The sequence below is a fragment of the Elephantulus edwardii genome, unplaced genomic scaffold, assembly GCF_000299155.1.
Source record: "Elephantulus edwardii isolate Elephantulus edwardi_28Jun2011 unplaced genomic scaffold, EleEdw1.0 scaffold00047, whole genome shotgun sequence".
Taxonomy (NCBI): Eukaryota; Metazoa; Chordata; class Mammalia; order Macroscelidea; family Macroscelididae; genus Elephantulus; species Elephantulus edwardii.
Window position 1 is genome coordinate 9607523 of NW_006399797.1, and position 15990 is coordinate 9623512.

At 35.2% G+C, this 15990-nt stretch overlaps 1 protein-coding gene across 1 annotated transcript in view; it reads left to right on the plus strand.

Moving 5' to 3' along the window:
- Positions 1-13871, plus strand: part of LEMD3 (LEM domain containing 3) — a 110806-nt gene extending 96935 nt beyond the window's left edge. The window contains exons 7-13 of the mRNA XM_006886061.1: positions 1151-1252; positions 1347-1449; positions 2119-2297; positions 11538-11619; positions 12961-13066; positions 13156-13234; positions 13446-13871. Coding sequence (XP_006886123.1) covers positions 1151-1252; positions 1347-1449; positions 2119-2297; positions 11538-11619; positions 12961-13066; positions 13156-13234; positions 13446-13609 — 815 coding nt within the window. The 3' untranslated portion in view covers positions 13610-13871. The remainder of the gene's footprint in view (positions 1-1150; positions 1253-1346; positions 1450-2118; positions 2298-11537; positions 11620-12960; positions 13067-13155; positions 13235-13445) is intronic.
- The last annotated feature ends 2119 nt before the right edge of the window (positions 13872-15990 follow it).

Sequence of the window (15990 nt, forward strand, 5' to 3'; positions counted from 1 at the left end):
TTTGTTCACAATAGCAAAGAGCTGGAAACAACCCAAGTGCCCATCAACAAATGAATGGATAGAGAAGCTGTGGTATATTCACACACTGGAATACTATGCAGCATTGAAAAACAAGGAACTCATGAAATATTATACAAAATGGATGACCCTGGAGGACATTATGCTGAGTGAAATATCTCAGTCACAAAAGGACAAGTACTGCATAGTGCCAGTGTTGTAAAGCAGGACTGACATTGGGGTTGAGGGAAGACAGAGAAGGAGGGGAAGAATGATGTGTACTGGATTTAAACAGATAAGGGAGAGAACAATTTTAAAGGGATATGTGATTACGTATTATTGTCAATACAAGAGTCCAGAATGAAGGCTGCACAGTGGAGTGGATTTGAGGGGAGGGATTGCATAACAATGAAAGAGTTTTACTTTTCAGGGAGAAGAGTGAATTGCGCGGGAGAGGGGGGCAGGGAGAAAAGTGCAACAATGAATGAATGGAAACCCTGTTTCTGTAAATTTTCATTAAAACTGTTGTTGTTGTTATGTGCTGTTGAGTCATAGCGACCCTATGTACAATAGCCCTAAACCCTGCTGTATCTTGTGCCAGTCGTACTGCCCCTGACACACCCATCCTGATTACCCAAGTCACTGATTCAGTTCACCTCATAGAGGGCCTTCCCCTCCTACGCCGTCCCTCTACCCTCCCAAGCATGATGTCCCTCTCCAAGGACTAATTAAAAAAAAAAGCATAAGAGGAGATTTCCCATTTTCTTCCCGCCAAGCATTTTGTGGATTTGAACTGCATGCTTTTGAATTGTCAGTGTAACTCTTTACCACTAAGCCACCAGAGCTCGCTCCTGTGCAGTTTACAGTCTCTGAAACCCTGCTGCAGTCAGCTCTGAGTCATTTCTGGCTCAGCAGCACATAGTAACAATATTTAATTAATTTATAAAAATACTCATTTTCTCTTAAAGACTGATTACATTTTGGAGGGTAATCACTATAGAAAATGTCTTCGGTTTCTTCTCTTTTTATTATGTTATTTTTTTAAAAAGATACTACAATAAACTAATCAACTAGCTATCCACTAATTTTAAGTTGCAATATTATTTAATGCCCTTGTTCACAATTTTTATCACACAAAATATAAATATTGCAGGTATAGTAATGGTATGTGTGGTTCTACGCTACATGAAGTATCGCTGGACAAAAGAGGAAGAGGAAACAAGACAAATGTATGATATGGTGGTAAAGATTATAGGTATGATATTTATAAAAATCTAATTTCTAAATAGTGATTAAATGACAAGTTAAACATAGCAAGTGATCGCTTCATTTGTTTGATCTCTTTGCAGATGTTTTACGGAGTCATAATGAAGCGTGCCAAGAAAATAAAGATTTACAACCTTATATGCCTATTCCACATGTGCGAGATTCCTTAATACAGCCTCATGACAGGTGTGTTAAAAGCTCGGTGTGTTAATGTAAATAAAAATGTAGCTCCTTTGTATTCTTGGAAGTTCTATAGAAAGGAGTGACCCTTATCAGCTAGCACTGTACTGTACAGGCTTCTTTAGGTATTTCCAACAGTCTTTTCTAAACTCTTATTGCTCTTCTGATTTTACTTAGAACTCTCTTATTACTCTACTGACAGCTGAATTTTAAATAAATTTTATTCCTAGATTGTGAATATGATGCCAGTTGAGGCCAATTCTTTTGCCTATCTTTCTTTTGTTGGTCTGTTTTCATTCTGTTCAATTCAAAGTCACTACAAGTAGGAGCCAACTCAACAGCACATAGCAATAGCATTCTTAGGCCTTCTTGATTGTTGTCAATCTGTACCTTATCTCTTTAATTTCATTGCAGAGGCATACATTGAATTCAGTGATGCTTTACTAATATGTTTCAAAATATTTCTATGTTTAAAAGCTTTTAATATAAATTAGCTCATTTTTCAGAGCTGGCTATGGAAATTTAGTCAATCTAATGTGCCACTCAGTGATTTAAATCTTATTTTGAAAATCTCCAGAGTTAAGAGTTAAGAACAACCGCTATCTTCAATTGATCATATATGAAAAAGAAGACAACCAAAATAATAGAGAATTTGTCATTTTGCTCATATATTAGGAAAAAAATGAAGAAAGTATGGGATAGAGCTGTTGATTTCCTTGCTGCTAATGAATCTAGAGTTCGCACAGAGACACGAAGAATAGGTGGTGCTGATTTTTTGGTCTGGAGATGGATCCAGCCTTCTGCATCTTGTGACAAAATATTAGTAATACCTTCTAAAGTATGGCAAGGTCAAGGTATGTATCTTTTAAAATATATATGTATGGTGAATATTTTTTACTTTTAAAAATAGAAAGTGATGCTTGTTTTATGTAAGAGTACAATTTAAAGTTGTACTCCTTTCCAAATCTCTTAGAGGGAATTGTTAATTAGCTTGTAAGCATTACCTAAACTTTTTCACCTTAATTCAAACATAAGTTGTCTCTCTTTCCTTTATTTTCCTGCTTTTTTGTCACAGACTTTCATTGGCATATTCATGTGCTACATAACTTTTGTGGGTCTTGCCATATATTTTTAATGCCAATCTAGTTACACAATATGTATACATAAGTACGTGCATGTTTTTGGTGATTGATTACTTTAGCAAAAATAGTTCACTTTACACATACTTACATGTATCTTAGTTATCTTGTTAAAAAAATGACTCTTTAAAATCCTTGTAGGTCAACTCATACTTGAGTTTTTTTTATTATTTTAAATGATTGTAATATTCCATGTGACAAGAAGCTGCGCTGCAATCCCAACTTGTCAAGGCCACTAGCTGCTTCACTGGAGCACAATCTCCTCCCGTGTGATTATCGCCTCTGAAAACCAGCCTGAGGGTCAGCTTTTGATCAGTTCCAACTGTATGGTACACCACACCACAATAAAAAGAAGTCTTCGTCTAATCAATCATTCGCTGGTTGATAAACATTCAGGCTATTTTTTTAAAAAAACCTCTTAAGTAATAAACTCTTTACATAGTCATAAATATTTTACCCCTTTTTTTGCAGACTGTTGGAAGAGTCCCCAAAAGAGCTATATAGTCATAAATACTTATACTTTAATTTCTATAGGATTGAGTCCCAAGGCTTAAGATTACTAGGTTTAGGGAGCTAAATAGCTTTTCATTTTATTGGTATCAGATTGTTTTCCAAATGCTAGAGAAATACCTACTTCCATGTGCTAGAAAAATTTTATTTCCACCAGCTATGTCATTATGTACTCAAACTCTACTAGTGATCGCTGTTTACCCACTTGAATAATTCATATTCTAATAGTTGGTTGTGGAGCTCTGGTGGCCTAGTGGCAAGAAGCTGTGTTGCAGTCCTGAAGGCAAGTGGTTCCAGGTCATCATCTGCTCTGTGGAAGGGGCATGGGCAGTCTCTTCCTGTGTAATTAACTTCCCGGAAAAACCTGCCCGACAGTCAGCTATGGGTTGGTTCTGACTATATAACAACAGTAATTGGTTGTGAAGCTCTGTTGGCCTAGTGGTGAGAAACCATGTTGCAATCCAGGGTCTCCCTCATCTACCCTCCCTCCATTCTTCCAAGCATGATTTCCTTCTCCAAGGACTAGTCCCTCCTGTGAACTTTGAGAAATGGTAATTATTGAAAGGCTTTAGGTCTTCTGTTCATAGGGTCTCTATGAGTTGTGCTCGACTCGACAGCAATCCATGGCAACAAGGCTGGAGTAGTAGTTGGCGTTTTGAATTATGGTCTTGGTGAAGAATATGAAATATGCTATGGACTACCAGAAGATTTCTCTGACAATCTCTACCTTCAGCCTGAATCCATCTGACATGAGCATTGACACATTAGTGTCAGAGCCTCTTCTAAGTTTTGCTTGAACTTCAGACAGTACCCTATCTATGTACTGTTCTAGCCATTTTTTGAATGATCTTCAGCATTACTTGCTTACATGTAATATTAATGATAGTGTTCAGTGGTTTCTACATTCTTTTGGGTCACCTTTCTTGGGAATGGGAACAAATATTTACTTCTTCCAATCCATTGACCAGATAGCTATTCTCCAGATTTCTTTGCATAGTCTGGTGAGCAAATCCAGGGCTGCATTAGTTAAATGAAACAAATCAGTTGGTACCTAATAAATTCCTGGGGCCTTATTTTTTCCCAATGCCTTCAATGCAGCTTCAACTTCCTCTTTCATTACCATTGGCACCTGCTCATATGGAACTTCTGAAATTTTTCAGCGTCAGTCATTTCTTTTTGGTACAGTGATTCTGTGTATTCCCTCCATCTTTTTCTTTATATAACATTTTTATTTTATACTGGTTTACTTACAAAGTTACTATACATTATTTTCCACACCAGATTTTTCCCATTTCCTTAACCATCCCTCCCTCCACCCATCAAATTGTATGACCCTATGTTACCACCCGCAACACTCATCCTTACCCTTCTGCTTCCGTTCTCCACTCATTAGATTGTCATACACATCTTAGTAGTTATCTGTTTCTAGAATAATGGTCTTATACTTTTCCTAATGGGATCAAATTAGTTCTCTTAGCATAATGCTTTCCAGTCGCTCTCATATTAGGTTTACAAAATCATTGTTCTTGCATGCTGCATTGTATTCCATTGTGTGAATGTCCCATAATTTCTCAATCTCTTCAATTGTGGTTGGATATTTGGGCTGTTTCCATGTTACTGTGATGGTGACTAACACTGCCATGAACACTGGTGTACAAATCTCCATTTGGGCCTCAGGTCTCATTTTCTTGGGGTATATTCCAAGCAGTGGAATAGCTGGGTCATAGGGAATTTCTGTGTTCAGCTTTTTGAGGAAATCTCACCCACAGTGTATAAGTGTATTTCTCCACATCCTCTCCAACATTTCCCCCATCTTCTTTTGATACTTTCTGGGTCATTCAATATATGGCCCATAGCATCTTTCAGTATTTCCCATCAAGGTTTGATTCCGCCCACCACCACCCCGCCCCCAGTTCTCTCAGTGTGAGAAATGCAGAGCAAGCACTTTTCTTTCTGTTCTCCAATTCCAGATCTCTGCACTTTCCATTACAATACTTTGCTTTGTGTTCTCGAGCTGTCCTTTGAAACCTTATGTTTATTCCGAATATATATTTATGCTTTATTGACCATGCAGAGGCTTTTTACTATGTGGATCATAACAAGTTATGACTAACATTGAGAAAAATGGAAATCCCAGAGCACTTGATTGTGTTCTTGCAAAACACATGACTGGTCCAGGAGGTTGTTGTGCTAACGAAGCAAGGGAACACTACATGGTTTAAAATTAAGAAGGGAGTGTGTCAGGGTTGTATTCTTTCTCCTTACCTATTCAATCTGTATGCTGGGAAAATTATAGGAGAAGTTGGTCTCTAGGAAGAAGAACTTGGCATCAGAATCAGAGGAAGACTCATCAATAACCTGCACTATACAGATGACAACCTTGGTTGCTGAAAGTGAGGAAGACTTGAAGCACTTGTTGTAGAAGATCAAAGAATACAGTCTTCAATATGGATTGCATCTCAGTGTCAAGAAAACAAAGATTCTTACCACTGGACTGATCGGCAATATCATGATAAATGGAAAAAAGATTGAAACGGTCAAGAACTTCATCATACTTTGATCCACAATTAAAACCCTTGGTACTAGCAGTCAGGAAATCAAGAGATGTCTTGCACTGGGAAAATCTGCAGTTAGGGACTTCTCCAAATTATTGAGGAGTAATAATGTCAGTTTGAGGACTAACATTGAGAAGAATGGGACTCCCAGAGCACTTGATTGTATTCCTGTAAAATGTACAACTTGTCCAGGAGGCTATTTTGCGAATGGAGCATGTATATGATTCAGGCCATGTTCTTTCTGATCACTTGCAATGCATCTGAGAGCTGCACAGTGAATAAGGATGGCAGAAGAAGAAGAATTGATGCCTTTGAGTTGTGGTATTGGAGAAGAGCACTGTACATCCCATGGACTGCCACTCTCACTTTCTCACACTCTCGCACGCTCTCAACACTGCAGTCATCCACTTCTCAAATAGCAGGCTTCTGAACTTTCAGTGAACAGTAGAGGAACACAGATAGCTGTAATATTAGAGATAGAGGCCAGATTGGAAATCAGTTAAAATCAGGAGAAGCGGCTGCAAATATCCTTTAATAATTGTAACATGAAATGTACAGAGTATGAATGTAGGAAGACTATAAGTCATTAAAAATAAAATGGAACCCACTAACATCAGCATTCTAGGCATTACTGAGATGAAATAGATTGGCATTGGCCACTTTGAATCACATGATAAACTATGCCTGGAATGAAAAACAGGAAGAATGGTTTTGCATTCATAGTTAAAATGACAATTTCAAGGCTTATCTTGAAGTAAGATGTTGTGAATGATAGGATACTATCTATGCATATGTTAGGAAGACCTGCTAATATGACTTTAATTATATGCACCAACAACTAAAGCAAAAGAGAAGGAAATTGAAGATTTTTTTTTTACCATATTTTGCATTCTGAAATTGATTAAACATGCAATTAAGATAATAATTGGTGACTGGAATTTAAAAGTTGGAAACAATGAAGGACATTTGGAAAGTTACTGTCTTGGTAACAGAAATGAGGCCAGAAATAGAATGATTGAATTTTATACAGATGACTTTACACATAGACCTCACCTGGTGGACTGAATTGGAATCAGATTCTACATCTGTAGAAGGAATTGTTGGAAAAGCTAAATTACAACTGTCAAACATAGGCCAGGTGCAGAATGTGGAACAAGCCATCAATTACTTATGTGTAAGCTCAAATTGAGGCTGAAGAAAATGAAAACAAGTCCATAAGAACCAAAATATGATCTTGAGTGCCCCTACTGACTTTAAAATCAACTTACAAATAAGTTTGACACATTGAACTCAAGTGGTCAAAGACCAGATGAGTTGTGAGATAATAATGAGAATATTGTCTTTGAAGGGAACATAAAGTCATTACAAACACAGAGGAGAAACAAAAACCAAAATGGATGTCAGAAGAGACTAAAAATTGCACAATAGCTTCAAGAAGCTAAAAGAAAGGGAAGAGATGCTGACGTAAAGAGCGGAACTGAAGATTTCAAAGGGCATCTCATGAAGACAAAGCAAAGTATTAGAACATGGAGAGAGCTGAAATTGGAGGGGAGGAAAAGGAAGAATTTACTTGGCATTTCTCAAGCTGATAGAACTGAAAAATTCAAGCCCCAAATTGCAATATTGACAGATGCTATGGGCACAATCTTGAATGACCCAGGAAACATTAAAAGAAGATGGAAAGAATAAACAGAGTCACTTTTTGTACCAAAAAGAATTGGCCAACAGAGAAATATTTCAAGAGGTACCGTATCCTCAAGAGCCAATGGTAATGAAGGACGAAGTTGAAGCTGCACTAAAGACAATGGCAATAAATAAGACCCCAGGAATCCATACCTCTCTCTATACTGGTAATCAATAAAATTTCAGTACTCCACCAGGACTCTGTAATGATGATTAATTTTCTGCATGTCTTTGTTAACCTCTTAGTAGTAATTTATGGACTTCTGAACTTAGGAAATAATTGAGAATGAGATACCTATTACCCAATTAACACATAGAAAAGGCTTAATAGTTAATTTTAGGCTAAAGGCAGAAAAATTTCAGAAGTACAACCTGAAAGCTGTTTTCTTGAGGTACAGATTGTATATTTGTATGATTGTGATGATTAAAAAAAAAATAGACTTGTACACTATCAAGTCAGAACCAACTGAAAGCTGATTCTCCAGATGGTTTTCAGAGGTAGTCTAACTCTCAAGAGGCGATTAATTACCCATCTTTATTCAGAGCAGCTGGTGGATTGCAACATAACATGTCTTTGTGCTGACAGTACAGCTATTTACCACTAGGCCGCTAGAGTTCCCTAAATAAACTATTATTGTTGTTATGTAACAGAATCAATGGATAGCTGACACTCCAGGGGGTTTTTCAGAGGCAGTTAACTTCATGGGAGGACATGGTCCAGCTTTCTCCCTTCAAGCATCTGACAGATTCAAACTGCAATTCCTTATCAGTAGGCTACCAGAAGTCCATTTAAAGAGTATTGAGCATTTAAGTAGTTGTTTGATGTTATTAGTAGGTGCCGTCCCATTGATTATAGCTATGACTCATAGTAACTCTGTGAACAGCAGATCTGAACCCCATCCTATCCTGTGCCATCTTCACATTTCCTAATACCCTAGAGCCCATTGCAGCAGTCACCATGTCAGTCCACCTGGTTGAGAGTCTTCTTCTCCTTTGTCAACCCTCCACCCTTCAAAGCATCGTGTCTCCCCTCCAAGCAACATGTCTAAAGTATGTGAGGTGAAGCCTCATCATCGTTGCCTCCAAAGCGTACTCTGGCTGCACTCTTCAAGGTAGAGTACTTTTGGCAATCTATGAGATGTTCTAACACCACAACTGACAGGCATCAATTCTTCTGTCATCATTATTTATTGTACAGCTCTCAGATGCATAGCAAGTGATCAGAAAAACTGTGGCCTGAATCAAGACGCACCTTAGTTGTACAGGAAGCTGATAAAGAAAAGCTACAATTTAATGATGATTGTACTTCTGTTGTCTTGGTTTTACATATATTTATGTCATTAGTAAAGGTGTGTGTTAGGATTGTATTCTTTCACTATACCTATTCATCTGTATGCTAAGCCAGTTATTTGACAAAATGGACTCTATGAAGAAGAATGTGATGTCAGGACTGGAAGAGGCTCATCAGTAACCTTAAGTATGCAATTGACACAGTTTTGCTTGCTGAAAGTGAAAAGGATCTGAAACACTTGTACAGAAGATCCAACACTATAGCTTTCAGGATAGATTTCATCTCAACATCAAAAAAACCAAAAATTCACACCATTGGACTGATAGGCAACATCATGATAGATGGAGAAAAGATTGAAACTGTCAACAGCTTCATGTTACTTGGAGAGTGAGGAAGATCCTCAACCAGGTGAATTCACACAGAGTAACTACAATTATGGCCTCAAGTGTGCCAGAGATAGTGAGGTTGGCACAGGACAGGTCAGGGTTCAGATCTGTTATTCATAGGATCGCTATGAGTCATACCTGACATCTCGTAACAGCAGCAACAGCCTAGCATTAATGTTTCCAAAACATAAACCAAATTACTGTTTTCAAATCAATTCTAGTTCATGGTAGTGACCCTCTATTGGGTTTCTGAGTGTAAATCATCATGGTAAGAGATTGCTTCTTATCTTTCCCATGGAGCAGGAATGGCTGGTGGATTCAAACTGCAGCTCATCATGGAACACAATACTCATGCAAATAAGATTTTACTAAGGACAATTTTTAAATGACTGTAGCAATATATTATCTGCAACTTCCAGAAATTAAAGTTGGATTCACAAGAGGCCATGGAACACGGTTATCATTGCCGACATCAAGTGACTCTTGGCTAAAGGCAAAGAATATTAGAAAGATGTTTGCTTGTGTTTCACTGACTAGGCAAAAGCTGGACTATGTGTTTCACTGACTGTGCAAACAAGTAAGGGGGACTGAAGAATTGCTGCCTTTTAATCAATCACATTGTTAGAGAAGAATTATTTGTATTACCAGGGACTGCCAGGAAAATCCCCCAATCTATCTATGGAAGAAGTACAGCCAAAATGTTTCTTAGAAGGCACTATAGGGAGAAGTGCAACAATGAATGAATGGAAATCCAAAATCTATGTAAATGCTCATTAAAATTATTAAAAAAAAGGGGGGGGACTATAGGGAGGTAAGACTTTGTTTTACTAACTTTGGACATATCATCAATGGGGACATATCAGGAGGGACAGATGGAGTGACATGGTGGCTACAATAATAGGCTCAATCAGAGCAGTGATTTTGAGGATACCTCAGTACTGGGCAATATTTTCATCCTCATACGAGATCACTAAAAGCACTGTCTTGCCAGCACCTAACAACAGTAATACAGAAAAAAATGTAGTATCGGTGTTTTGTATTTGTACCATTTTAGGTGAACTTGTATATTTATTTAATGTTTATGTTTTATTTAAAGTAACTAAATCACCTTGACCTAGCCTATTTAAAAGATTAATATATATATATATATAGAGAGAGAGAGAGTGAGTGTTTTTCTTTCAACATATCTAAACACAAGTGATTCAGTACTATATATTGGGAGAGGGAGTTTGTTTGGCCATATATGAAAAAATAATTTAACCTATTAATAAGAAACTTAGTATTTCTGCCCTTGTAGTAATTTGAAATTACATTGTTGTAGGATTGATACTTAGTCTTCTAAATTTACTCACACTAGAATTGACTTCCTTTATTCGTATTTCCCCACATGTAATGGTTAATTGACTTTTAAAATTTTTTTTTTTAATCTTTTGCGTGTACTGTCAAATCGGATCTGACTGGTACAGGAGGTGATTGTCCCTCCTTCTCCAGCAGAGCATCTGGTGGATTCGAACCACATACCTCTGGGATTGCAGTACAGCTTCTTGCCACTAGGCCACCAGAGCTCCCTGACTTTTTAAAATTTTTAATGTTTAATTTCTAAACCATAGTTAAATATCAGTTAGATGACTACTTAACTCTAAAATCTCTTAAAAACTTAAACTGTACCTTTTGGGGAACCAGTGAATTTATGCCTCTTACAGTATTGTTTGGAATAAACAGTAGTATTAATTTGAAGGATCTAAAGTAGTTCTTGAGGTATTTGAAATGTATCATTCAGTAGTTATTGTAGTTATTCTGTGTGTACATAGTCTCATAATTAATTAAGTTTGAGAACCACAGAGTACATCTTAAAAGTCAGTTTGGCCATTTGCCCTACCTTCAGACCAAAGAGTTTCTCCCAAATCTTATTTTGTGAATCTTCACATCTAAGCGAGGCTAAAATGGTAGAAAAACTACTTCTCAACTTCACTTATTTCTGGCTTAGGCTGTTAGTGGAATTTCTTGGACATGAGAATGCCTGCAATTTAAGTCATCCAAGAACAAAACAGTATGAGAATTCTAGATGGCACTAGAGGTTCACTTTACTATCTTGATGTGAAAGCTTGGCAGAGATTGTACCTAGTGACCATACTTCAGTAATCTGTTTTCCAGTATCAATCACATTAGCTCTTAGTTATTTGACTATATCTTCTAGAGCTATGTACAAGCTATCATTTCTGCTTAAAATATTCGTTATACCTCTCTTTGCCTTATTTAGTTTTTCAGATCTCGGCATAAGTTTTCTGAGGAGTCTTATGTGACACTTCTAGAAAAGATTAAATTACCTTTGAAATTTTTCTTCATTCTTCTCTTTGGATGCACTGCACTTCTAATCACTTTTTACTTGGGTGACACCATTGTCATCTGTCTCCACTAAACTGTAAATTCTTTGAGAGCTACTATGTTTTTCTCACATACTTTACTTAACTAAATGACTGTATTTCAACATAATGGTAAATTGTAAAATTATTATTTTTTTCTTTTTTAGCATTTCATTTAGATAGAAGAAATTCCCCACCAAATAGTTTGACACCATGTCTAAAGATTCGAAATATGTTTGATCCAGTTATGTAAGTATTGTTTATGATTGAGTACATGTAATTTTTATTTAGATTATTTGATTGAAAAAATGTTTAATATTGTAACGTAATATCTGTAATTAAAGAATGTTTCCCCTCGAAGTCTCTTAACACAACATTTTTTTTTTCTTTTTGGTTAAATTCTGAGCATGTTTGACAGACACATGATTAATGATTTTTTAAACTTAAAATCTTTGTGCTATGAATATTCATCACAGTTAAATGCTTGAGACAAATGAACATATTTCAGAAATTTCCTATCTATATAGTTGCAGCAACACGTTAGTACTTTAACTGTTACAATATTTTACATTATTGTACATTATTGTACAAATATACAAAAAAATATTGTACAATATTTTACATAAGCTGTGATAATCTTCAGAATAATCTTAGAGACCTATGCTTATCTGACTAATAATATGAAGGTCAACTTCTGTTTGTTTTAATCCTGACCATAAAAATTGTGTTATATAAAGAATATCCCTAAGTCTCATCTGGTAATTCATTGACTTTTGTAAAAAATCATTAATAGAATACAATTCTAAGTTAAGTGACAGTCAAATTTTAAATACCAGGAAGCATTATGAATGCACATGTCCATATGTATGCATTTTACACGCATTCACATACTATCCAGTTTGCAAATTTAGAAAGAATCGGCATTGTGGTGATTCCTCTACTGCAAATCTTTATCTCATGTCTTAAGGGATTAGAAAACTAATGTCAGTCTAGTATTAGATAAAGATATATGGTTTAAAGTAAAGCCATTATTCCCCTTGTTTGCCATCTATTTGTAGCAATTAAGGCAAGTATTTCCTACAGTATTTGGAAATTTACAGCTTTCCTAATTGTAAGGTGACTGCAGATAATTCTCTTTCATTATTCTTCCATTGTTTTGGAACCAAGACTCAGAATACTTTTTTTAGAATTTTTCTTAAGTTTAAGGATTTGAAAATATCAATAAAAATAAATAATTAACTTTTATGCATTCACTATAACTCATTAAACTGCAGGTACACAGAATTCTAAGTGTAAAATAAATTAGATGATTATTTAACACTAACAGCTCTCTACCATGGTGATGCACATCTGCCATGGTGAGCTAATTCTTCATTACCTTAGTGATGTGTCACTCTTAGAACACTTGAAAATGAGGGGAAAATTAGTATTAGTTTTGTAAAATTCATCTACTGCTAATCAACAAGCACATATCACTACTAATTTTAATGATGTACAATGTTTTTAACTGTCCTAATTGTCTCATAGGAATTAATGTATGAAACCATGAGTAGGGATATGGCTGATGATTTTCCTTTTATTACTTTTTAGGGAAATAGGGGATCATTGGCATTTGGCAATTCAAGAAGCAATTTTAGAGAAATGCAGCGATAATGATGGCATTGTTCATATTGCAGTAGATAAAAATTCACGAGAGGTAATGTAACATTTCTTTTTGAATTCTGCTTTTTATTTTTATTGTTGTTAAACTAAGACTATTTCTTTTCCTTTTTATTTTTTTCACAGGGGTGTGTATATGTTAAGTGTCTGTCTCCAGAGTATGCTGGAAAAGCTTTTAAGGCATTACATGGCTCTTGGTTTGATGGTAAGAAATTTTAATTTTACAAACATTTGAAAAGACAATCTATCACTTGAGTATTAAAAACCATAGCAGATTTTAAATTAAAGAATCTTAGAGTGAGTGATTTTAGGCTGTGTGTGTACTTTGGGTTGATGTATATTTTACCACAGTTTGTATTTTACATATTCTAAGCATGTTTTTACAGATCTAAAATATCATTTTTATCTTACAACAGGGAAATTGGTTACAGTAAAATATTTACGGCTAGATAGATATCATCATCGCTTTCCCCAAGCTCTTACTTGCAACACTCCCTTGAAGCCATCAAATAAACATATGAACTCTATGTCTCATCTTCGTCTTCGGACTGGCCTAGTCAATTCTCAAGGAGGTTCCTGAAAAGATTTCTACTACTCCTAGGACTGTTCTTTACAATAGGAAAATTCCTCTTTGGCTTCCTGTCTTCCTTTTAAAATGCTTTTTGTATGTAATATTTTTATTGATGAATATGGCTCTGTTTGAATGTTTCAGAAATCTTAAGGTTCTAAAGGGACTTAGCAGTGAGGCAGCAATGCTGAATAGATAGAATTATTGTTTCATTCCGTTTTTGGAGCTCAGTTCAGCCAGTGCATTTAAAGTTTTGCATGAGGAACATTGACTTCATTAAAACATATTCAGATTTGGTGGTTGTATTTTTGCACCAAGAAGTGTTTAGATTACCACACAAAAGCATGGTGAAGAGGCTTCTTCTATTTCTGTAATTTCCTGTGAATTTTTGTATATAGTCACCGGCAGAATTCCTTACAGGCTTATGTGATAAAACTTAATTTCCCAATTTAACCTTAGGTTTCTATTGCTTGTAAGAGATTTATTTGCTGCAGCTGGAACATGAGAAAATTAATTTGAGTTTTGTGGGTGCATATACAGATAAGGGGATGTACATGTACTTAAACTGGCTTTTGTATATATGTATAAATTCCTGGTGGTGGCGAAAGTAGTTTTGTTTTGTGAGATGTCTGCATTAAAGCAGTAAAATAAGCTTATTTTATTCATTATCTAATATGTATATATATGTATGTGTGCATGTGGGTGTATACATACATGTACCATATATATGTATATGTATAGTATATTGAACATATACATACATATGTACATGCACATATGCACACATATGGCTATACTATAATATAGATTAAACAGCCAAACACCTGGAAGTATTAGATACAAGTTTAAAATATCTTTTATAGATTTTATATGCAAATGTTTGAGTATGATTTTATGGGAAAGTTCTGATACAGGTTGTAATGGATTCAAATTTATGTGAGCAATAAAAAAGCAATTGGCAGATATTGGAAAAATATTTTGTGAAAAGCTGTATTTATTATAAATACTAGGGTTGTGACATAGTACCACTGAGATTAAATCATTTTCCCAATCTATTTATAATTTAATGAAATGTTAGTACCCTGTTATATGTCAAGTTTAAAGCAGGGCACATTGGTGCAGCAACATACGTGTTTGACAAGTTATATTTGCAATTTTAGGTCATGAAAATTTGCAATAGTAAATGCACGAGTGACCTTTGGCTTTGTGCCTCAGTATTTAATTTGTTTCCGTAAAGTTACTTTTATTACTGTTTATGATTTCAGATTAAAAGAGTTGCTGAGCAAAGTTTACTTGTAAACCTAACAATTGTTTTGTTTTGTTTTTGTTTTCTAATAACTTGTTGATATAACATTGTCAGTCCAAATGAATATGTGAAACAGCTGGAATTGTACAATTTCTGATTTGTTTAAAGCTCAATTTTCCTTTTTGTTTTATTCTAAATGTGTTGGGTTTGCAGCATGAACTTGCACAGATAATTGCACGTTTTCTGGTAAAGTAAACATGATGCACACTATTCTGTAACAGAAAACCCTATTGTGCCTTACCTATGTGCTTTTGTGGGCACCATGTTTATGAAGTATAAAAAATGATTTGTTATCTGAAGAGAATAAATTTTAAATTCTCAGTTTATGTCTCAGATGCTAAAGTGTGAAAATATAAATATATATAATATATAAAGTAGCCAATCTTTCTGTATTTTATGTGCATCATAGTGATTTATCTGAGCTTGGTGACCCCATCTTATGATCTTTTGCAAGAGTGAATGTATAAAAAGGTGTGGCATTTTAAAAGGTCGCCATTTGATGCAGATGCATCTCTTTTTCTTCTAAAATATATTTGGTGTAAACATTGTACATTTATTATTGTAATATATACCTATTATGCAACTTATTTTACCTGAAACTGTTAAACCGACCAAGATCCCTCCTGCAAGACAGATGGGAATGTGTATAATAATTAGATATTCAAAAGGTTCTGAAGTTTGATGTGTAATCTGTTACTTGTCCTGTTTTAAAGAAAAAGAAAAAATTATAATTAAAAATTTATTAGGTTTTTTAAAAAATGTGTCTTGACTCTTAAAAACATTATCTAATTTTTTTTAAAGTGGTCAAGGAGATGCTTTTATTTTAAATCTGTGTAGAGGATCTCTTTGTGCCCACAAAAATGGATAAGGACCCTGAAGCTAATTTGAATAATCTGTTCTACATCTTTTTTTACTTTTCTTCATAGGAATATCTTTTTCCAAACTCAGTGTTATTCAAATTGGAGCAGGAATCAACTGTATTACTAATACCATTTAATTATGCTGGACCATTTTCATAGTAATATTTCCTCAAAGAAGGAAGCCATTCTGTTACATTCTGCCTCTAACTTTTTACCTCACTATGAAC